At 43.4% G+C, this 24,885-nt stretch overlaps 1 protein-coding gene across 2 annotated transcripts in view; it reads left to right on the top strand.

The window, feature by feature from the left end:
- The window catches only part of LOC143300241 (acid phosphatase type 7-like), a 47,754-nt gene extending 27,522 nt beyond the window's left edge, over positions 1-20,232 (top strand). The window contains exons 3-11 of one of the 2 annotated variants that reach the window (XM_076613828.1): positions 4,773-4,999; positions 5,744-5,836; positions 8,315-8,464; positions 9,489-9,564; positions 12,149-12,269; positions 12,969-13,172; positions 14,031-14,419; positions 15,240-15,493; positions 16,943-20,232. In XM_076613828.1, the coding sequence (XP_076469943.1) occupies positions 4,773-4,999; positions 5,744-5,836; positions 8,315-8,464; positions 9,489-9,564; positions 12,149-12,269; positions 12,969-13,172; positions 14,031-14,419; positions 15,240-15,493; positions 16,943-17,290 (1,862 nt within the window). In that variant the 3' untranslated portion in view covers positions 17,291-20,232. The remainder of the gene's footprint in view (positions 1-4,772; positions 5,000-5,743; positions 5,837-8,314; positions 8,465-9,488; positions 9,565-12,148; positions 12,270-12,968; positions 13,173-14,030; positions 14,420-15,239; positions 15,494-16,942) is intronic. The other variant, XM_076613829.1, reaches the window with a different exon arrangement.
- Positions 20,233-24,885: the final 4,653 nt, after the last annotated feature.

Here is a 24,885-nt window from a genome sequence, read left to right as displayed (position 1 = left end):
AGTCGCCAGTATTTTCTCCCCCTCCACTAGACCTTGAGTGGTGGTCTGGACGCTAGTCATTCGGATGAAACGATAAACCGAGGTCCTGTGTGCAGCATGCTTTTAGCGCACGTAAAAGAACCCTTGGCAATAATAGGGTTGTTCCTGGCAAAATTCTTCGGAGAGATACACTTGGATAGGAAAACATAAAATTGCAGGGAGGAAAAAATATTGAAAAATGGGTGGCACTGTCAACGTAGCGACGTGCTGTCCCTGATATGGGGAGACCAGCCCGAATTTGACACAGAGAAATCTGTTGTGACAAAATGAGTAATACAAATACAAAATGCGTAACCCATTCTTACACGCCATCCCCGTGTAGCAGTAACCTTTCGGAAACATGTCAGCGATTCTTCACAAGATTTGAATGATTTGAGAAAACATTGATATGGATCCACGAAATAGGGTGTCTCATGTGTTCTTCACAAAAAGTCACTGGAATGCACTCACTGCATTTTAGTTGTACCAAGTTAACAGAAAAAATGTATCGTTTGAATACCAAGTGTATTAACCTACTGGTGCCGTTGTCAAATGGTGAGGGCGCTCGATTCTTGCCGGAGTTTCCTTATTTCGATCTCCGCTGCACCTGGTGAGTTAAGGACGGAGATTTTTGTGATCTCCCAGGTCAACATACGTGCAGATCTGTAAGCGCCTGAATCCCCTTCGTGTGTGAACGCACGCAGCAGATCAAATACGCGCGTTAAAGATCCTGTAATCCATGGCAGCGTTCTGTAAGTTATGGAAACACGAACATACTCAACATGCACACCCCTTAATACGGAGTTTGGCTGCCTATATGGCGGGGGTACGGTAAATGAGCAAATTAGTCATACACGTAAAATGTTAGGCGTGTGTGTGTGTGTGTGTGTGTTTGTGCATGACTGAAACCTGATTGAATGACACGACATGAATGTTGAGCGCCCGAGGGCCCAGGTAGGCAGCTTGTGCAAATGACTGTAAAGCGCCTAGAACTTGGTCTCTGATCGAGGATAGGCGCTATAAAGTATCCATATCATCATCATTATCAGCATCGTATAACATGCATAGGCAGAGTAGGTTACACCGTTTGCGGAGTTAAGCTTACCTCAGTCCCGCTGTGTATCGCTCGCCGTAAAACGTACCGTGAATAGAACTGGCATGGGCTCACACGGGCTCATTTCAGTTTGTTCTGATCCACCAGTTCTTTTTTTTTGTCTGAAATCGTGAGTACCAGATGACGAGCGAACCGATAATTTTATGTAACTGTGTATGTGTGTACATATGTGTGTACCAAACGACCAGCGAACCGATATATATCCGTGTATGTGTGTATCTGTGTACCAGACGACGAGTGAACCGATATATATCCGTGAATGTGTGTATCTGTGTACCAGACGACGAGCAAACCTATCTATCTATCTATCTATCTCTGTCTCTGTCTCTGTCTCTCTCTCTCTCTCTCTCTCTCTCACTCTCTCTCTCTCTCTCTCTCTATATATATATATATATATATATATATATATATATATTCATTTCTATACACTCTATTCCTACTTATCTGTCAATGAAAATGGATAAGCATTTGAAACATATCACAACCAGGTTCCGATTTGGAATTTCTGACATATTTCTTCATCATTATCGTTATCGAAAGTCCAGTGTCTCTGATCTTGATTGTCCTTTATGCAGACGTGCTGAAGAAACCGAACTTCACTTTGTGTTGTGTTGCCCTGCTTTGAATGACCTTAGACGTGAGTGGATTCCACAAAAATATTATAGACACCCTACTTTATTTCGACTTGCTATGCTTATGTCATCAACTAACGAAACTATTATAAAACAGTTTGCTATTTACTTATATAAGGCTTTTAAGTTTCGCAGTGTATTATGCAGTTAATTACTATTAGTTGTGCATTATCCAATTTGTGGATTATCATTTGCAGTTTATCATTCACTTCTGTAATTTGTAAGGTTTTGATTTTGAATGTTGATTCACTGTACCCCCTTCATGAGGGGCCATGGCCTTTATTGAATAAACTATCCGTATCCGTATCTATATATATATATATATATATATATATGTGTGTGTGTGTGTCTCTGTGTGTTTGCGTGTGTGTGTGTATGTGTGTGTGTGAAGAAAATAACGTGTGCTCACACGCCCGTATGTAGGAATATGTTTTTTGTTTTTTTTTTTTGTTTGTGCTTGTTCAATCACTTCGAGAGAAAAATCTGAGAGAGAGGTAGAGAGATATAAGGGGAGGGAAACGATTTTTTTAGGAAAAAAAAGAAGAAAAAATCAAACCATGCCTGCGCTATAAAAAGACAGATGACAGGGTGGCACAGAAAAAAAAATGTAGTCCGAAGCTGGTGCGTTGTGCCGAGAGCAAGCTGTTACCCCCGAAGTAAGATGGACCGCAGTGAGCGTGATGACACTGAACGAGAATAGTGACACACGAGTTATGCATATTCTCGCACATAATTACTCTGTGTGTGTGTGTGTGTGTGTGTGTGTGTGTGTGAGTCCTGTCTCAGTGCATCCAGCTTGCTTTCTGTCTTCTTTTTTTTTTAATATATTTTTTGGTTTTTATTTGTGTGTGTGTTTTTTTTCTCTCTTTTTCCTCTCTCTCTCTCTCTCTGCTTTTGTCATCCAGTAAGGAACACGTTAATAAACAGCTAGCAATTTACTTGTATAAAGCCTTAAAGATTAGAAATACAAAATGCAGTTGAGTGTGTGCTAGTTTTCCGCTTTTTTTTTTTTTTTTTTGTTATTATGTATGAATAAGACTAAATGCAGATAATGACTGTTTTTCTCATTTTCAGGTTACAACTGTGTTATGTTACATATCTGAATATATTACCTCTGTAATGTTTGTTTACACCACCCCTTTATGAGGGGCCATGGCCTATATTGAATAAAACATCCGTCTCTCTCTCTCTCTCTCTCTCTCTCTCTCTCTCTCTCTCTCAGTGCATCCAGCTTGCTTTCTGTGTCTTTTTTTCTTTTTTCTTTTTTTTTGGGAGGGCGTGGGGGGGGGGGGTCTTTTTTTTTCGTGTGTGTCTTTCTTTTCACTGTCTCCCCCCCGCCTTCCCCCCACCACCACCGCTCCCCCTCTCTCTCTCTCTCGCTGCTCTCTGCCCGCCCATACTTCTTTCAGTACTACCACCATGGAGGTGATGTCCCCTTTTTATGTGGTATGAAATACATGCATGGACACGTGTCTCTTTGTCGATTTTCTTTCTTTCCAACACCGAAGCACTGCGTCGTAAAGTTGTGAAACGTTTTCCAGTGTGAAAAAAATGCTTGCGTTTTGAGTGTCTGAAGTGACGGACGCAATAGCCGAGTGGTTAAAGCGTTGGACTGTCAATCTGAGGGGCCCGGGTTCGAATCACGGTGACGGCGCCTGGTGGGTAAAGGGTGGAGATTTTTACGATCTCCCAGGTCAACATATGTGCAGACCTGCTAGTGCCTGAACCCCCTTCGTGTGTATATGCAAGCAGAAGATCAAATACGCACGTTAAAGATCCTGTAATCCATGTCAGCGTTCGATGGGTTATGGAAACAAGAACATACCCAGCAATATGCACACCCCCGGAAACGGAGTATGGCTGCCTACATGGCGGGGTAAAAACGGTCATACACGTAAAAGCCCACTCGTGTGACGAACGCAGAAGAAGAAAAAAGAAGAAGAGTGTCTGAAGCAGCTTGGGACCACTCTCGCTGAAGTCAAGGCCATGTGTGCGTTCTCACTGTGACATAAGAATATTTTGTCAAAATATCATGAATATTATTATTATATATTATATGAACATTTATTATTGAGTATGAATATATTATGTCAGTATATTTTCTTTCTTAAAGTTGTCCTGCTCATGATTTATATTTAGTTTCGAAAAGAAGTTACGTATGTCTCTTCACTATTGCCAATTTGAAAGGAAGAAAGGGAGGGAGAATACATAGAAGGAAATAATGGATGAATGAATAAATGAATGAATGAATAGATGCTGGTTGCCATGTGGTGGTAATAATAATGGTACTGAACACTCCATCTGTTAGATCGATTGCTGATTATTTCAGTTCAGTCCCAAAAGATGGGTTTTTTTAAGGATTCAAAGCACACATCAATGTCAGTTATATGTGCCCAATCGTTCCAGCCAGTGGCACTAAAAACAGCGATCATAAAACAGCTATCTTAAAATTTCTCCTGTCTACTCCTTTCGTCCTTGACATCAAGAGAAAAACAATATTCACCGGCAAGCCAAACTATATCCAGTGCATGTTTATATGTGTGTAAGCCAAGCCGTCATCTGTGTGAGTGTGTGCGCGCATGCGCACGCGTATGTGTGTGTTCCTCTCACATTGAAATTTAATTGTTAGACAAGAATTTATTGATTGTTGACATTGATAAGATTTTTTACATGCACGATCGCGTACGTGCGAGAGTGCGCGCGCGTGTGTGTGTGTGTGTGTGTGTGTGTGTGTGTCCGTACGCGCGCGCGTTCCGGCACTTACGTAATTATGTTTTGCAGCCTGTATGAAAAAATATGTATGTATATGTATGTTTGAAGTCTCTGTCTCTCTCTCTGTCTCTGTGTGTGTGTGTGTGTGTGTGTGTACATGCGCGCGTGAGTGCATGTGAGAGAGAGAGAGAGTGTGTGTGTGTGTGTGTGTGTGTTTATCAATTCAATTTTTCATGCACTCATCATTTTTTGTTTGTTTGTTTCCGCCCTCCATTGCTCCCTCCCTCCATCCCCAGTCATGTGTCAACCCCAGCACGTGCACCTCTCGCTGGGAGAGGCCGAGGACCAGATGGCCGTGGTGTGGGCCACGAACGGCACGTGCGACACGAGGCTGCTGTACAGTCCGTCCCAGTGGCTGATGAAGCAGCAGGCCGCCACAGTTCACACGGTCACTGGCCGGGAGGTCACCTACACCGAGCACAACGCGGACGGGCTGCACGTGTTGCACAAAGCCATAATGAAGGTGGGTCAGTCGCCCAGTTTCGGGTCCAAGTTCTTCATTGTTTCAAATGAGTGACCCATATTGTGGCCATACGTAAACGCATGACTTTGTCCCACCAAAGCTTTTTTTCCGAACACTGGGGTTCATATGGAAGTGCTGGACAATTACGTGCATGTGTTTACGAAGGAGAGAAAGAAATAGAGAAAGAAAACAGCGGCTGGCGATTATTTTACGTGTAGGTTTTGGCACCTCATGGGAGTGTATTTGACCATATGACGTTTTTCTTTTTATACATTGTTTAATTATGATTGATTTTCTGCTATGAAATTTGGTGGAAGGGGAAATGTGAATCTTCAGTTATGATCATTAAAGTGAAAGTGTAGATGACAGTGAACCCACAAAGTGCGGCGAAGGAGGAGAAAGAAAAACAGTTGCGTCTATTGATGCCAAACGTACGCATGCTTGAATGTTTGGCAATATCCACATTTCTTCCCCTGTGTTCGTTCCATTCAATTTCGTTCCGAAGACGGAAAAATCGTAAATGTGTTTAAATAACATTGTAATATATCCTCTATATTTCTTCCCCTGTCAAGAGACTAAAGAAGGCAAATCAAAGAGTGTAGGGGAAGATATGTGGAGGATATACTACAATGTTTATTAACCATTTCACAAGTTTTTCCGTCTTAAAACGGAATAGTACAGCGGAAGAAATGTTGATATTGCCAGAGACAGAGATATGCTATTGAAGTTCTTGGTGTATATCAGGGTCTGGAAGGTTCCAAGACGTATTTCTACAGGCCGTCGAGTCACAAGATTGGAGCAGGGCCTTTCTACTTCCAGACACCAGCCCATGGAACGGTAAGAGGAGACGGGAGTTTTGTATGTCTCTTTTACCGCTCACGCACATGCGCACGCACGCACTTGCGCGCGCGCACACACACAAGCGCGCACGCGCGCACGCACAGACACACACGGCGGCTGGGGTGGGGAGAAACAGGGGTATGCATCCTCCTCTCACAAAGGCACAGGCACACGCACATAAACATGAGCAGATATGTACGTTCACAAACACACACACACACACACACACAGAGAGAGAAATAGCCAAGTCCAATAAATATCTCATCGTGTGGTTTGGACCAAAATGTGATTGAACTTCATTGTACCTTTTATTGTTTCTGTCTTTCTGAACCGATTTTACATGTAATTCAAAATGCCTAAACTTTATTGATAACTATTGTAAATTGTCTATATTATGGAAACAGCCTCTCCCTCAGCCTCTCCCACTCCCCCCCTCTCTCTCTCTCTCTTTCTCTCTCTCCCTCCCTCCCCCGCCCCCTCTCTCTCTCTCATGGTCATTTTTATTGCCTCCGTCGTCGGACTGTCTGTAAACTGAAATTTTAATCTTTTAATGTGTTGCAGTGCTCTCTCTCTCTCTCTCTCTCTCTCTCTCTCTCTCTCTCTCTCTCTCTCTCTCTCTCTCTCTCTCTCTCTCTCTCTCCACATACACACACCACCCTTTTTCTTTCTCTTTGGATGTAATAACACAAGTCATGTTAAAACAGTGCGTGCGTGTGGTCTTTTTAGGACATTGTTAACTGTTATTAAATAGGTCACACTTCGTACATAATTATACTTCTTTCCCATTGGCAACAAAAAACGGGAATGCGAAGTGCCCACGTCTGTAACTGGTATGAATTAATTAATATTTATTTGCAAGAGAGAAGGGCGAGGAATGTGAATATTTTCGCTCGTGGCAATGTTCACCACGCTTGCGTTTTCATTTCAGTCAGTCGGCAGTGGGTACGCCTCTTCCCCCCACCCCTCCCTCCCTTCCTTTCTCTCTGTGCGCGTGCGCGCGCGCGCCTGTGTGTATGCGTGTGTGTGTATGCACGCGCGCAAGTGTCTTTCGTTGTTTGTTTATACATACTACACGGACGAGGTGTTCGGAATCAACCAGTGTCCATGCAGATTATGATAAATATATATCTTTGTATTTTTTAATACCAATAATAAGTTTGTCAGTCTGAGCAGTCGTTCTTCTATGCCCAGAGCTCCACTTCCCCTCCGTCATCCTCCACTGTCTCTGTCACTGTCACTGTTTCTATCTCTGTCTCTGTCACTGTCTCAGTCACTGTCACTGTCTCAGTCACTGTCACTGTCTCTGTCTCTATCTCTGTCACTGTCTCAGTCACTGTCACTGTCTCAGTCACTGTCTCTGTCACTGTCACTGTCTCTGTCACTGTCACTGTCTCTGTCACTGTCACTATCACTGTCTCTGTCACTGTCTCTGTCTCTATCTCTGTCACTGTCTCAGTCACTGTCTCTGTCTCTATCACTGTCTCTGTCTCAGTCACTGTCTCTGTCTCTGTCTCAGTCACTGTCTCTGTCTCAGTCACTGTCTCTGTCTCTGTCACTGTCTCTGTCTCTGTCTCTGTCTCAGTCACTGTGTCTGTCTCTATCTCTGTCACTGTCTCAGTCACTGTCTCTGTCTCTGTCTCTGTCTCTGTCACTGTCTCTGTCACTGTCTCTGTCTCTATCTCTGTCTCTGTCACTGTCACTGTCTCAGTCACTGTCCCTGTCTCTGTCTCAGTCTCTGTCTCAGTCACTGTCTCTGTCTCTGTCACTATCACTGTCACTGTCTCAGTCACTGTCTCTGTCTCTGTCTCAGTCACTGTCTCTGTCTCAGTCACTGTCCCTGTCTCTGTCTCAGTCACTGTCTCTGTCTCTGTCACTGTGTCTGTCTCTATCTCTGTCACTGTCTCTGTCTCAGTCACTGTCTCTGTCTCAGTCACTGTCTCTGTCTCTGTCTCTATCTCTGTCACTGTCTCAGTCACTGTCTCTGTCTCTGTCTCAGTCACTGTCTCTGTCTCAGTCACTGTCTCTGTCTCTGTCTCAGTCACTGTCTCTGTCTCTGTCACTGTCTCTGTCTCTGTCTCTGTCACTGTCTCTGTCTCAGTCACTGTCTCTGTCTCAGTCACTGTCTCTATCTCTGTCACTGTCACTGTCTCTGTCACTGTCTCTGTCTCTGTCACTGTCTCTGTCACTGTCTCAGTCACTGTCTCTGTCTCCCTCTGAATCTTACCCAGTTCCCCACGTTTCTCCTTGTGAATGTCAGTGTCTGCTTGTGCTTGTGTACAAGCCTTCCATCCTGTTTGTAGCTTTTTTTCCTCTCCTAATTATGATGATGGTGATGATGAAGACGATAATAATAAAGATGATGATGATAAAAATGATGAAGATGATTATGACTATGATAATGACGACGATAATAGTACAAGAACGATGACTATGGTGAGATAAATACTGAAGATAGCTGATGGTTATCATTGGCAGGACTGGTCGCCGGACTTACTGGTCGTGGGTGACCTTGGCCAGCACCTGGAGTTGGTGCCCCAGTTGACAGAGGAGGCTCTCTCGGGCCAGTACACCGCGGTGTTACAACTGGGGGGTCTGACCCCCTTCCTTGCTGAACCCAATGGAACGGTTAGGAGGAGGAGGGTGGTGGTGGTGGTGATGGAGGTGGTGATGGTGGTGGTGGTGGTAATTTGTGTGTATCATTGAATAAATCCTCGTGTATGCGTAGAATTTGGAACCGTAAAACGTTAAATTCGGTTGTTGTTTTTGTTTGTGTGTATGTATGTGTGTGCGCGTGTGTTCTTTTTTATGTTTTTTTTATATATAAATATAACTCATTTCGATGCATTCATTACGCGAAACGTCTAAATTAATCCATCTTGAATTTTCTTACGATCAAGAGAATAAAGCGTTAATAGTGAACATTTTCTGTCTTTGTAAAACTTGTACTTTGTAAGGTCGTGTACATATGATTTGCTTTGTCTTTCTCTATGTCCGTCTTTCACGACTGTATCACTGTGTAGGTCTACATTTGTCATATGTACCCCCCATCTAAGGGGCTATGGCCATCATGAATAAAACATCCTGAATCTTGCGAGTCCACATTGTTGCAAACAAGTCCAACTCTAGTTTGACACAGTGACCAGTCCCCCGAGGTTTGTGTTTATATATATATATATATATATATATATATATATATATATATATATATATATATATATATATATATATATACAGAGAGAGAATCTTTATTTTCCAACGGTGAAGACATCAGCACTTTGGCCGACTTACACATTTGCCGTTGTTTTAAGAGACACACAAACATATACGCATATAAATGTTGTTATACTTAATACATGTTTGAGATGTAATACACGTATAACATGTATACTTAATACATGTACATGAGAGAGAGAGAGATACATACGTACGTGTGTGTGTGTGTGTGTGTGTGTGTCTATGTGAATATATATGTATCGGTATATACATATATAGAAATAGATAGATAGATATAGATAGATGTTGCCGGTTAAACAGGAGTGTATGTGTGTGTGTGTGTGCTTACGTGCTTGTGCGTGTGTGCGCTTGCGCGCGCATATGTGTGTGTGTGTGTGTGTGCTTGCGCGCGCATATGTGTGTGTGTGTGTTGCAGAGAGGAGACAGGATGATGGACGCTCTGGAGCATATGGCAGCCTACATTCCCGTCATGACGGCTCCTGGACACAACGGTAAGGCCCCTGGACCATCTCACTGCTCTTCCCTGCCTCCTCACCCTCCTGCTTTTCCTCCTTCTCCAGCCTCTTCTTCTCCTGGAGCCAGTTACATTGCTCAGACGAAGAGCCTAGTATGTTCGTAACCCGCTACTAACTGTGTGTAGTATGGAACTGACCAATGGCGTAGTTCGGTCAACGTAGGCATTTATTCACGTGTAACTGTCAAAACGTTAGAACCAAGCAATGCAACTAGCTCCTGCTTCTTCTTCTTCTTCTTCTTCTTCTTCTTCTTCTTCTCTTCGCGGTACATCACATCGACATTGCACTTTTCATTGTTTCTGTCTTCCAATTCCATAAACGATTTTACACATAATTCAAAATGTCTAAAACTTATTCACTGAACTTATTGATATGTATATAATGTCTCTGTCTCTCTCTGTCTCTCTCTCTGTCTCTCTCTCCCTCCTTCTCTCCTTCCCTCCTTCTCTCTACATTCCAGACGTTTCTTTATTTTTGAGCGTAATACACGTATGTGTTTGTGATGTTGTTTTTTGTTGTTGTTTTTGTGTTTGGTAAAGTATGTTAGCATTTACACCTACATTAAAGCAGGACTGTTGTGCTGCGCTGTCGTTGTTGTTATTTTGTTCTTAATGATGATGTTGGGAGGAATGTGGCAGAATGGTTAAGACGCTCAGCTGTCAGTGCATGGAGTCCGTGAGAGTCTGGGTTCGAATCCTGCTCTCGCCGTTTCTCCTGAGTTTGACTGGAAAATCAAACTGAGCGTCTAGTCTTTCGGATGAGACAATAAACCGAGGTCCCGTAGCACGCACTGGAAAAGAACCCATGGCAACGATAGTGTTGTCCTGTGGCATAATTATGTAAAAAGAAATCCACTCTGATAAGGTACACAAATATATAAGCATGCACTCAAGGCCTGACAAGCGCGTTGGGTTATGCTGCTGTCAGGCATCTGCCAAGCAGATGTGGTGCAGCGTATATGGATTTATCCGAACGCAGTGACGCCTCCTTGAGAAACTAAAACTGAAATTGAATGATGTTGCTGCTGCTTTTAACTCACTCAGTACGGCCAGTCCTCTCTTCTCCTCAACACAGACCCCTCGGATGTTCAGTGGGTGTCTGAATGACCCAACCTTTAGCTTCCGTCGTCAGAATTGTGGTATTCTTTGTCAACATTTACCTCTTCAGTATAAGAGCCTTCCGCTTGCAATATTTTGATGATGGTAATTGGGGTGAAACGCTGTTAACGTCGTCTCTTTCGCCGTTCGTATGGAGCGAGTATAAGAACGTATGACTTGCCGCAGTGTTCCGACCTCTCTCTCTCCCCTCTGACCGTTATCCTTCATCGTTCGTTGTTTGAAATGCCTTTGTACCTTGACCATCTCCTCTTCGTCTTCTGTTCAGTCTTGGACGTAGATTTGTTTCTTTCAGGATTGGTTTGTTTATCTTATTTCGTTGTATTTGTTTATTTGTTTGATTGTTATTTCCGTTCATTTTTTGTTGTTGTTGTTGTTTTTTGTTGCATTTGTTATTTAGTTGTTGCTTCTTTTTTCTTTTCTTTTTTTTTTCGTTTGGCTTTTTTGTTTGTTTGTTTGTGGTGTGTGTTTTTTTACTTACCGTGTTTGCAAGTGTTTGAGGGCCCGACAGACAGATGTTGTCTTTTGCTATCTGGTGTATTTTTCTTATACTCAGATCAACCCCCGACCCCACCCCCCTGCCCCCACCCCTCATCGCCCGCCCCCTGCTCGAAATTTGAGTTATGAGAATAGGACAGTCCGATAATAAACTGTGGACTCATAGACAACTTGAGCACTTGCAGGTTACATTTTTAGAAAAGTTTGGTATTCCATGCATTAAGGCGTAATTAGTCAATCATGATATGTTTCGTGGGCATGACAAACGCTTTAGAACGAGTGGCGTTTTGATAATTTAGAATGTACTGTTAGTACAAGAATCGGATTCACATCATGGGATTATAAGCTGAATTTGGGTATTATCACGGCACAGGCGTGTTTTGAGGTGCCCTGTTGACCTCATGAATACCCAAGAACAAGGAGTATGGCTGCCTACATGGCCGGATAAAAACAGTCGAACACGAAAAACACCACTAGTGCGTACAAGTGAACGAGGGAGTTGAAGCACTCGAACGAAGAAGAACTGATGAATCCGTTAACTCATTCCAGTAGAAGCCGAAATGCGCGGCGACTCAGCAAGAATCCCCTCTGATGCTGATGCCTTTACCGACTAATAGACATGAAACCACAGGCGCAACACGCACGCACGCACGCACACACACACACACATACATGCGCGCGCACGCACGCACGCACGTACACACACACACACACACACACACACACACACACACACACACACACACACACCACCATCATCATCGTCGTCGTCGTCGTCGTCGTCGTCTCACCCGAAAAACGAGCACCCATACTACCACTCAGAGTGATTTTTCTAAAGAAAGGCCCCCATGCTGTGTGTGTGTGTGTGTGTGCGTGTGCGTGTGCGTGTCTGTGTGTGTATTATGAATGCACATGTGTGTGTGTGTGTGTGTGTGTGTACGGTACAGAAACGGGTGCCGGGCAGTTCCCCGGGTACCGACACCGGTTCTCCATGCCCGGGTCCCACTGGCCCATGCGTGAGGACAAACTGTGGTACAGCTTCAACCTGGGCCCTGTGCACTTCATCAGGTGCGTCCCTCTGTCCGTTCGTCTGTTTGTCTGTGTCTGTCCTTCTGTCTCTCTGCCTGTCTCTGTCTTACACACACACACACACACGCGCGCGCGCGCGCGCACACATACATACACACACACACGCGCGCGCGCGCGCACACACACACACACACACGGCATAAGCCGAGAAAGAGACAAGCGCGTTTGCGCACGCATTTTCACTTGAGCCCCAAATTTCTCTGTCTCTGTCTGTCTGTCTGTCTGTCTGTCTCTCTCTCTCTCTCTCTCTCTCTCTCCTTCTCATACACTTTTGTTTCTGTGAGCATGTATGAAGATTATATCCTTATGTAGATTCATTCGGACAAATTATCCAATCACCCCTTCAAATGGGGCTGTGGGCTTTATTGAATAAACTATCGTTATCGTTATCTCTCTCTCTCTCTCTCTCTCTCTCTGACCCTGATGTTGTGCGAAATTTGCCTCTGTTTTTCTACAAAGCGTTTAGATATAGGGAAATTCTCACTTCTTAATGTTCCTGATTAACCTGACATATACATAGCTGCATTGTTTTGATCTGTATGTCTAAAAATGATATGATTATTGTCTGTTCACATTCCCCTTCATGAGAGGCCGAGGCCTAAAATAAATAAACCATCTGAATCTCTCTCTCTCTCTCTCTCTCTCTCTCTCATCTTGCCTCTCGCACGCATCATGCAGCCTGTGCACGGACGTGTACCTGCGAGGCAACACGACGCAGCAGAGCCTGCAGAAACAGTGGCTGGAGAAGGACCTCAGTCAGGCCAACACGGACCGGGACAAGCGGCCGTGGATCGTGGCCTTTGGTCACCAGCCCCTCTACTGCACGCCCCACGGCCAGACCCACAGCGACTGCGCCCAGGCAGGCTCGCTCGTGAGGAAAGGGTACGTGGTGGGTGCGATTGTGTGCGGGTGGATGTGACTGCAGGTAGGTAGATGCCCAGGGAGTGTATTCAAGAGACATCGTGCCTGTGGGTAAATCAACATGAGGCAAGGCAATGTAAACTACCCGATGGAAGGCAGTATCCGGTATTCAGGAACACTCGAGTCAACCCGCGGGTCTTCAAACCCAAAGGAATTTGCCCTATCTACTTGCCAAGGCTGACTGCCCACAAGCGTTGTTTTTGTTGAGGGAAAACAACCGTGCTTTGCGAACAGTCCGCGTTTTGCACTCTCTCAACGGTGCTCTGGACTGTGGTGCGATGAGAAGTAAAAGAGCATGCGCAGAAGGGAATCGCGGGGTTTTTAATCATAGACGATGGGTCAGTTGGGCTGCCCGAGTGCACAGGCATGTCTCGAATACGAAGAAAACTTAACCTTCAAGTTAATTTTACCCGCGGGTCCCTACCATGTCAAAGGTAACTTGCTTTGAGACGAAATGAATTTTGTCTTGAATACGGCCCTTGTTAGACCGCGTTGCCCAAAACTTTGTGTTTGGGTACTTTATACTGTGTATATGCCCCGAACAAGCCCTGAACAACATGACCTTAAGAGTGAAAACTAATAAATAGGTCGTCAAACTCAGCTATTACACTCTGTGTATGTGCGATGTGTTGTGCTGCAATTCATTCATTCATTCGTTCATATCGTTCGTCCGGTACTTTTGAAGTTGGTTTAAACAGTATTTCATTTGAAAATATCACAAATAAAATACCATGAACTGATAATTGTTGTTTTCCATAGTATTGGTGAGAATCTACTAAATACAAGTACAATGAACTTGATGCGTGCTGTTTTCCACAGTCTGGAGGAGACTCTTTACTACTACGGGGTGGACCTCATCCTGACATCCCACCAGCTCGGTGGCTACGAGCGTTTCTATCCGATCTTCAAAGACGTAGTGCTCTCAACAAACTACACCAACCCTAAAGCCCCCGTACACATCGTCTCAGGTCTGGCGGCCTCCACCATGACTACCACCACCACCACAACAACAACAACAACAACAACACATGCTCCCATGCCTAATCCCCCCGCCGGTGCCCTGTCCACTCCAGTCAATGCAACCTCGCCGCCTTCAGTGACCCAGACTGAGAGCAACAACAGCAACAACAGCAGCAGCAGCAACAGTAATGACGATGGTGCCACGAAAGAGAGCAGTGAAGCCAAACAGAATGACGCTTCTGAACAGGGTATGTTTACTTGATAATTATTCTTATCTATATGTGCTGATGCGTAGAAACAGTACACTTATTATATTTGCAGCAATTCGTGCTTCTGTATTGCCCAGTGGACGTGATGATCAATTAAAAAATGTTTTTCCATAAGTACTGAAAAATCGTCTTGGATGAAACCTCGCGGCAGCAGCAGCAGTAGTTGTTGCTGCAGTAAAGGCGGCGACAGTATAACCGCAGCTACAACGGCAGAGCAGAAGCAGCTGAAGCATTATCATTGTCGGTAGTATCAGTGGCTGTGTGAAATGACGTCTGGCTGCCAAGGGGTTTTCATGGCCATGCGATATTGGCTTCATTTGGCTGTACACAATGTGACGTCTGTTGTGATAGACTGTTTACAGATCTGGACATACATATTATATAAGTGCGTAAGCCACTGTCTTAACTGCACTCGGTGTATTTACAGGCGGTTTCCCATTTTGTAAGCGTGATGTTCTATTTTACTTAAACCTCACTGTTATTTTCTTTTTCTTCTTGTGTGTGTGTGTGTGTGTGTGTGTGTGTGTGTGTGTGTGCAACAACACTTTCTGGACTTTCGAGTGACTCTTTTTGTATGCTTGTATGTCTTTCCAATGTTGCGCAAAAAAAAAAAAAAAAGGAAAAGGGCATGGAAAATACGCTTTAAAAATACAGTACAGAGTGCCTTGCAATGATTTGAAACTGGACATGTTGGCACACACTCATTGAAACAAATTGATACAGCTATCACTTCCATACGTTACCCATCAAACTATCCTCTCTTTTTCCTGTCTCGTCTCGTCTCGTCTCGTCACCTCAGCTCAAAACCTGACGGCCTTCAACTTCGTGGGCGGGACGCAACCAACATACGGACGCCTGCACGTCATCAACGCCACGCATGCGCTGTGGCAGCTGCTGGGTGGAGGCAGCGGGAAGGTGGGCAGCGAGAAGGAGGAGGGCGTGGTTCTGGACTCGGTGATGCTGGTGCAGGAGAACCACGGCATGTTCAAGCTGGAGGAGCTACCCGAGGACGTGGGCGAACAGATTAACCACAACCTGGTTAGCGGCAGTGGGGTTTGTTGGAGTGTATTTATTTGTTCGCGTGGCGTGTAAGGGATTTATTCGCTTCCTTTCCTTCCCTCACTCCTTCCTTCCTTCCTCCCTTTTCGTTTTTCCTTCCTTCCTTCCTTCCTTCCATCCTTTCCATCCTTATTTCTTTTCTTCCTTCCTTTCTTACACTTTCCTGTGGGCCCTCATCGAGATCTGATCTGCGTGATGGGGTTGTACGTAGGTCAGGCATCTTCAATACCACCGTCTTTTATATATATATATATATATATATATATATATATCTGTCTCTCTGTCTCTGTCTCTGTATGTATGTATGCACACACACACACACACACACACACAGATTAGAGATTAGTGTACAGGATTAGGACGATTCTTAATACAAAGCAATCTTAGCGCTGCTTCGATCGCTTATCTAACCCAACCCTGATGTATGTGTGTGCGTGCGTGCTCGCGCGCGCGCGCGCGTGTGTGTGTGTATGTGTTTCTTCTATTCGGATTGGGATTGATCAGAGTTTCATAACCATATGGCAGTACGGGCCAATGTGAAGACTGTACTGGTTACGTACCCTCAAATTATGGCTCTTACCATCATCAGTTTATTAAGTTATTGTACTGCTTAATTCCATATAATTATTGCTCTTCGTATCATCAGTTTGCTAGGTTATTGTACTGGTTATTTGTGGTCTATTTACAGTTTCAACCATCATCAGTTTATAGGATGATTGTACTGATTATATACCGTCTAATTATCGCTCTTTGCGTCAGCTCAACTTAGTACTGTCTGAAAAGTATCGCATCTAGCATATATCTATTTTATGATTTACACATTAATTGTCATGGTTATTCTTATAGACATCGTTGTTTTTCATGACTTACCGTACTGATTGTATTGTATTGTGGTGTTCTGTGTTGTGTTGCACTTTTGTATTGCATTGCTTTTTGTCACAACAGATGTCTGTGTCAAATTCGGGGAGAGTGCATGCAGCGCCACCTTGTTTATTCTGTGTGCATGTGCATTTGTTTCACTTAAAAAGCGGGTTACTGGCCAGAACTTTGCCAGGGACAACCTTTTTGTTGCCGTGGGTTCTTTCACGTGCGCTATGTGCATGCTGCACACGGCCGGGACCTCGGTTTATCGTCTCATCCGAATGACTAGCGTCCAGTCTACTAGTCAAGGTCTTGTTACCAGTCAAAGTCTTGTGGAGGGAGGAGAAAACTTTAGCGAGTGCGGGGTTTGATCCAATACCCTCAGGTTTTCTCATTTCTAAGGCGGACGCGTTATCACTAGGCCACCACTCCACACATATTTAAGGTCCAGCTAACGTTTGTTTGACCTAGCGAGAATATGAAAAGCACTGACGAACATCATCGTCGGACATGACGGACTGTCAAGAGCTAGCGTGACCAGCGAAGTTTGACGTCCCCAACAAATAACCACTGTGTTCCCAGGTGGCCACCGGCGGACAGCCCGGCGTGCTGAACGTGCACGACCCAGTGCAGGACACCAAGAACATGCTGGCCGCCGACGACAGCCGACGACTCATCATCGGCGCTTCCTTCGGCGGCCTCGTTCTCTTGATCATCATCATCGCCGTCGTCGTGAAGGTGAAAGGCCGGGCCAAGCGGAGATCGGTGCGGAGGTGGGACGTGATGGACTACAAGTACGGCAAAACCAAGCTGTACGCGCCTACCAACGATGAAGACGACGACGACGACGATTTCAACGACGATCACGATTTCGAGATGGATATTCCGGACGGGAGCGGGCAGACCAAGAAGCTGATCAACGGCAAATAAATAAACCTGGGGCCTGAGAGAGAGAGAGAGTGTGTATGTTTGTGTGTGTGAGAGAGAGAGGGAGAGGACTGATTAATTCATCAAAGGTCAATGCCTCATGTGAAGAGAGATCGAGCGAGCAAGGAATAGAGAGAATCAGTGGGGGTGAATGCACTTTATCATTATGACTGATCATTATGCTTGAACGTTCAGCTTTTGACATCCTTTCTTTTTTTCTCACAGAATTCATTGTATTTTTGGCTAGTTTAGTCTTCTTTTTATTGTTCTGTTTCGTTGATATATATATATATATATATATATATATATATATATATGTGTGTGTGTGTGTGTGTGTGTGTGTGTGGAGTTTGGCTTATTGTTGTGTGTTTTGATTCATTTATAACTACACGGATCAAATGATGTGTACCAATTGAAATCTTCCATGTTCTGTTTGTATATTTTGAATCATTTGAAATAGCCATATGGTGGTGGGCCGGATTTTCATTCCATGTCGTTCTGTTTTGTGTCTGGAGAAGGGTGCTCATTTGCCTGTGTGTTTGCTGGTTTGGTTGTTTTTCAGGAGATCTGGCATTTAAAGTTAATTTTCATATCAGCTGCCATGTTATTGACACAGTCTAGTAAACAAAATATCGTCTCGTCGGTATTGAAATTTTATTCAATCTTGCATAATATTTTGATTTTGGTTGTAGGTGAGTCCTCAACCTTTACCGGTCACGTGACAGCTTTCCGAAAATTGTAGTTATAATTTATGCCTGATTAAGCGAGCAGATATCGCTGACTTTGGCAACCAGAAAGAGCGACCTTTGACATGCACGATCATGTGTGGTTATGAGTGCGTGCGCTTCCTAAGCGTCCTTTGCCGTGTTACCTCTGAAAAGTGCTTCCAGGCGTTCAAAATACCATGATTTACCTTGTAAACGCCCAGTATTTAAGCGCAGATGAGGGTTTTTTTTTCTACTTGAGGTGCTGAATTCCCGAGAGGATCGTTTTTATCATATGGAAGAAAAATCCACGGGGAGTGTCTTCGCCATCCCCCCATCCCCCTCCCCAAGCCCCCTCATTCCCCAGCCCCTACCCCCAACTGGGAGTTTTTTTGTTTCGTTTTGTTTTTTACACGGGGCGATGTGGTTGGTGGTTGTGCGGAAGCCATTGCTTGCTTTGTGCATGCATGGAGCGTTTGAACCAAAGGTGGATCCAGTTCCTTTCTCGGCATTTTGGTTGTGACTGTTCATGCCTGCATCAAAGAACACCTTCGCATGATTCAGCCCGTTCATGTTTGCTTGCACAACTGACATTTAGTATCTGGAGTGCTATTGCTGACATTATCTGTAGAAAATGTCGGGAAGAAAAACAAGTAGAGAGGAGATATGATTCGTGGACTACTGTGAGAACGTCGACTGCCTATTACTTTTTTCTCTTCTTGTTGCTGTTCACAATTTTAGTTCATTTTCGAACCGGCTAATGTGTCGGTTCTCAACAGCCCGCGGGAAGGAGCTAGAAAACTATATGAACTTTGCTGGGTGCCTTATCCGGTTTCCATGATGGGCTGGTTACAGTTGCTGGAGCCCATTTTAGGGTTTTTAATCGTTTTCAGGATTACCAATGATCATTGTTCTCTCTCTCCCTCTCTCTCTCTCTCTCTCTCTTTTCTCCTTTCTCTTCTCTCTCATTTGAATATATATATATATATATATATATATATTCAGTCATACCTTATCATTTTACTCTACATGAGTATACCTATATACTTTCAGTCTTTGTTTTGTTCCCATCTGTCAAGTTCATTGGTGACTGACTCATCATTCTTTATTAGTGTTTTTTGGAACCGAAAAATGTTCTCTTTAACTGCAGAATACAACACCATTTTACTGGAATCTGATCCCATCACGCTGTCTCCTCGCATTGATACAGTTTGTTCCACCATTGAAATAAGAAACGTTTCTCTCTTTCACTCTGAATACTGGTGTCTTTGTGTGCCACTGAATTTTGTTACACAATCGTTTTTCAATGGCCGACACGGATTATTGTTCTCTGTCTCTGTCTGTCTGTCTTATTTATCTATTTATTTATTTTATTTTATTTTGTTTTTTTGATGAATAAATGACCGGATTACATCGTGACAATTTGTGCATTCAAGACGTTTAAATAAAGTGTTCTGTCTTGTGCATGGTGTAACAGTATACGAGTCGGAAAAAGGCCTAAGGCTCCATACTTTTCCCCCATCACTACTTGTTTTTTTATTCCATTTTTTGTTTCATTTTATTTTATTTATCTATTTTTCTTTCTTTTTAATTTTTTTTTTAATCACTGTCGTTGAAACAAGAGTTATTTCATCATTGAGACATATATGACCGGGCCTACGGCAGTTGCTGGATGTCAGTATTCAGAATTGATCATTTCATTAATTTGACAATTTCTGTACAGACTTGTTTTGTTTGAGAGGGTTTCAGAGTGACCTCAATTATAATGCGTTCTCTCTCTCTCTCTCTCTCTCTCTCTCTCTCTCTCTCTCTCTCTCTCTCTCTCTCTTCTCTCTCTCTCTCTCTGTCTCCAATAATTGATCATGAATAGATAAACGTGCTTGTCCTTTTGTTTTCTATATGCATTCAAGAATCATGAACTCCGCACTTTGGCTGCCTTACAGTTTCAGTGTCTTTTTATTCCTTTTTTTTTTTTTCCTTCTTTTTTTCTTCTTTTTTATATAAAAGCGCGAACAGAATATTTGTTTGTTTTTCCTGCCAATTCTTTATTAAAAAAAAATCTAATCAAACTTGACATTGATGAGGATGCCATACATTGTATGAGCGTTTGGAACATATTCAAGTTACACAAATATAGCTACACATAATTTCAGATACCGGATTTAACATTGATTTGTAATCATGATAATGTAAAAAGCAACAACCAACCAATGATTGACGAATAAAGAAAAGTGCTTTTTATTTCATGGTTTGTGTCTGTTCAGTTCGTTTTACTCCAGTGTCGCTTTCAGTGGAAACACACCTTCACACATGTGCGCGCAAACACACACTCTCAGTCACTGTCTCTGTCTGTCTGTCTGTCTGTCTGTCTGTCTGTCTCTCTCTCTCTCTCTCTCTCTCTCTCCACACACACACGAGCACGCGCTCACACACACACACACACACACACACACACACACACACACACACACACAATAACTGATCATTGCATAAACGCTACAATAACACTGCACGAAGTCAAAGAATGCATTTTAAATCTAAGCAATGAGAAAACATCTGTTGGCTTTGACGAAATCTCGAATGAAATGCTGCGACACATACCATTGAATGTGATACATTTTCTTCGCTTGTTTTTCAGAAATGCTGAAGTGAAGGTAAGATTCCACTCGTTTGGAAACAGCCAGTTAATGTCCCAATTCACAAACAGGGAAAACCCAGGACAGATAAACAAAGCTATCGACGAATTGCAAAAAACATCACACACGTGCAAACCTATGGGAAAATATTATACTGTATAGATGGTTCATACTGTGAAAAACACAAATTACTTACTGTCGACCAAGCTGGTGTGCGAAAAGGCCGGTCTGCCGTTGACCATCTGGTAAAATTTAACAACTCAAGTAAAGCAACAGTTTGCCAAACAGAAAAAAAAAAACACACATTCTGGCAACACTCTTTTTTATGTGAAAAAGGCATATGAACAAGTTTTGCACAGTCTTCTATCATACAAGATTTAAAAACTTTGGTATAACTAGTAAAAATTATGTACAATTATATCAAGGACTTTCTATCAAACATACAAATAGAGATACGAGTAGGAAGTACGTATTCAAATTCTAGACAACTTGAAATGGTTTGTCTCAAGGATCAGTTATCGCACTTTTGTTATTTAACATTATTAGCAGATATACCAAATAAATTGTCAAAATATGCAATGTTATCTCCGTTCGCTGATTATATCAGTTTTGCGGATGAAAGCAACAATGAAATGCAAAACTCCTACCAGAGTTTTGAATTATACAAAGAAGGTTTACCAACGGAAATTTGATAAAATCAACAAGTTTATGACAGAAAATGGAAAAACTTTATCATTGGAAAAATCGAGTATAGTGCTTTTTTAAATCGGGTTACGATCCCGAAAAACTTCCTGTGTTTACTATAGATGCAAACATCATATATTATACTCAAACTTTCAAATTTCTAGAGGTTTTTCTTACATCCAAACGTACCTGGAACTACCACATCGAGTACATAGTCAACAAAGCAAGAGAAAGTTCAAATTTTCTAAAATTGTCAGAAAACAACAATGGGGACAGGACGTCAAAGCACTTATCTGTTCGTCAACTGCCCTTGTACGTTCAAAACTGACCTATGCCCAAAAGATGATTTTTAGTGCACCAAAACATGTATTAAAGAAGTTACATTGCAAAGCGTACAAACTTGCTTTTGGAGTACCATCGCATACATCTACATTTGGAGCCTATAGAGAAGCAGGAGTATTACCCCTTGATGAAGACAGACGCCGCAAAATTTATTATATGAAGCACAGTGTTTGATTAATTTTGCCAAAAAATGAAGTAATTCTAAAATCGGACAAGGACTTTGCAAAAAGGGTCAGAATGATCCATTCCTTAAAGTTCATCAGTATTTTTACCGAAGGCATTCTCAGTGTTTCAGAGGTTGATGTAAAAAAAAAAAAAAAAAAAAAAAAAAAAAAAAAATTGCTACAAAACCATCCTTCCCAACCATTCCATCATGGGAACTGAAAAAAAACAACAGTCTTTGATATAGACACATCTGCAGAGAAACGACTCGCCTATCTTGTTAAGAGAAGTGCGGAGGGAGGAGGGGGAAAGGGACAGGGAGGTGAAGGGAGGGGTGGGGGTGAGGGGTCCAGTGTGTGTGTGTGTGTGTGTGTGTGTGTGTGTGTTCTTGATTCATTCGTCTCTGTAAGTGGATGTGACATGGAGCTTGTCCTTATTTTCATCCATTTGAAACAAATGGCCAGGAACTATCAACCATGCATATTTGTACCGTTTTTGTTTTTGTTTTTGTTGGCTTTATCTGTGACTGTAACACTGATTTAAACTACCTTTACAAACCAAACACAAGTTACCAATCTGTAACAAAAGTATGGGAGAAGACCTGACTACAAGGAAAAGACGCTTTGCCATGAATTTCCTCACTCCGCCAATGTGTGAATGGGGTGAGGGGTGGGGGGTGGAGTTTTCTCCCAAAAGAAAAAAAAAAAAGAATAAAGAAAAAGAAACAGGAAAAGAAAAGAAAGTGAGAACAGTTTTTTGCATTTCACTGTTTCTATGTATACACACCATCTGTGGCTGTATTTGTCCATATGTTTATTATAATGATAATAATAATAAAGCTAACTGACGAATGAAAAAAAAGTAGTTTGCCCCAGTTAGACAAGGCACAGCAAAACAGCAAGGCGCAATAAGTGAATTATTTCCTTGGAGAGCGCAGGCAAGTCTTTCAGGCTGGTCTTTAAATATCTATTATCATTTACTTCTTTTTTTTTCTTCTTCTTCGTCTTTTTTTTTTTTCCCGACGCCTCACCATCCATTCACACATCCCCGGCTAATCTTCACCTGACTTCTTTAAATTCGCTTTTCTTGGGAAACAAGACCTTGTCGTGAAACGGGGCCTCGAACTTTGATCGCTGGGGAACATTGGATGAGAAGTCCACCGCCTGACCGATTCCGCCTCCTGCTGGTTACAACCTGATAAATAACAGGGTGGTTTTTCAAATCCTCAAAGTGACATGCTCGAAATAACACAAAATGGGTTTGCCATGATCCATCTAATGACTGACCATACAATCAGCGACGCACACAATTTGTGACCGGGATTTTATTTTTACTCTCCCCTCCACTAGAACTTGAGTAGTGGTCTGGGCACTAGTCTTTTTGGATGAGACGACTGATAAACCGAGGTCCCGTCCATGCACTTAGCGCAACATAAAATTAACAGCAACAAAAAAACACCCATTGCAACAAATGGGTTGTCCGCGGAAAAATTAATCAGAGAAAAATCCCCTCCATGACTCCGTCTCCCCATGGAGACTAGTACGAATTTCAGAGTGAGAAGTATGACGTGACAAAACTGAAATGAGACAACGCAACGCAACGCAACGCAACGCAACACGACACGACACGACACGACACAACACACGACACAACACAACGCAACGCAACACAACGCAACGCAACACGACACGACACGACACGACACGACACAACACCGACAACGCAACACAACACAACACATCACAACACAACACAACGCAACGCAACACAAACGATGGGTTGTTTGTGTGTGTGTACCTCTGTGTGGGTGTCTGTGTACGTGTCTGTGTTCATGCATGTACCTAAAATGTGCTCGCCTCTGTGTATGTTTGTATGTGGTTGTGGTGGTGGTGGTGGTGGTAGTGGTGCGTGTGTATGTGTGTGTGTGCGTGTGTGTGTTTGTGAGTCTGTGTGTGTGCGTGTGTGTGTTTGTGAGTCTCTGTGTGTGTGTGTGTGTGTGTGTGTGTGTGTGTGTGTGTGTGTGTGTGTTCGTGAGACAGACATACAGAGAGAGAAACAGACAGATAGAAATGAGAAGAGGGAAAAGGGAAAGAAAGAGAGAGACAGAGACAGACAGACAGAGGGAGAGATTTTGTGCTTGAGAGAGAGACAGAGAGACAGGAAGAGAGAGAGAGCGCACACATATGAGAGGATAAGAGAGAGAGTCAGAAGCAGAGAGTGCATGCTTGCGAGTGCGCGCGCGTGTGTTGGTGTATATGTGTGCGTGTTTATCTGTCTGCCTGACTGTCCATCTCCCTCAGTGTCCATCTCTCTGACTGTCGGTGCGTGCATTCCTCTGTGTGTGTGTGTGTGTGTGTGTGTGTGTGTGTGTGTGCGTGTGTGCGTGCGTGTGTGTGTGTGTGTGTGTGTGTGTAAGAGAAAAAGAAAGAGAGAGAAAAAGTGTGTGTGTGTGAGAGAGAGAGAGAGAGACCGAGAGAGAGATCGTGTGTTTGTATGTGAGGACATAGATACATAGATGGAGCGAGAGAGAGAGAGAGAGAGAGAGAGAGAGAGCACACGCGTACACGTGTGTTCGAGATAATCGGGGAGGGGGTGTGGGGGGCCGTGTGAGCGTGCGTACGTGTATGTTTGTCAATGCGTGTGTGTGTTTATGTGTGTGTGTACTGGTGTGTGTATATATGTGTTTGTAGGGGGGCTGGGGGGGGGGGCATGTGTGTGTGTGTGTGGGGGGGGGGGGGGGGGGGGGGGGGGGGGGGCGGAAGCGGTGAGATGTGTCTGTTTGTGAGAGTCAGTGGATGTTGAGTGGGGTGGGTGGGTGTCTGTGGGTGGGTGGGGGGTTGGGTGGGGGTCTGGAGGTCCGGGTGGTATGTATGGGGTGGTGGCGCGCGTGAGTGTGTGTGTGTGTGTGTGTGTGTGCGTGCGTGTTCGAGAGAAAGACTTTCAGGGAGAGAAATGAAATGAAATTATGGTGCTTAGAGCCTCGCCGACCACTAAGGCCATCTCAAGGCTATCGCCGCGTTAATAACTACAACAACGGTAAAAAAAAAAAAAAAAAAACAATTTAAAACGA

The sequence above is a fragment of the Babylonia areolata genome, chromosome 26 (assembly GCF_041734735.1).
Source record: "Babylonia areolata isolate BAREFJ2019XMU chromosome 26, ASM4173473v1, whole genome shotgun sequence".
Taxonomy (NCBI): domain Eukaryota; kingdom Metazoa; phylum Mollusca; class Gastropoda; order Neogastropoda; family Buccinidae; genus Babylonia; species Babylonia areolata.
Note: the sequence above shows the minus strand (reverse complement) of the source record. Positions and strands in the feature narration are given on the sequence as shown.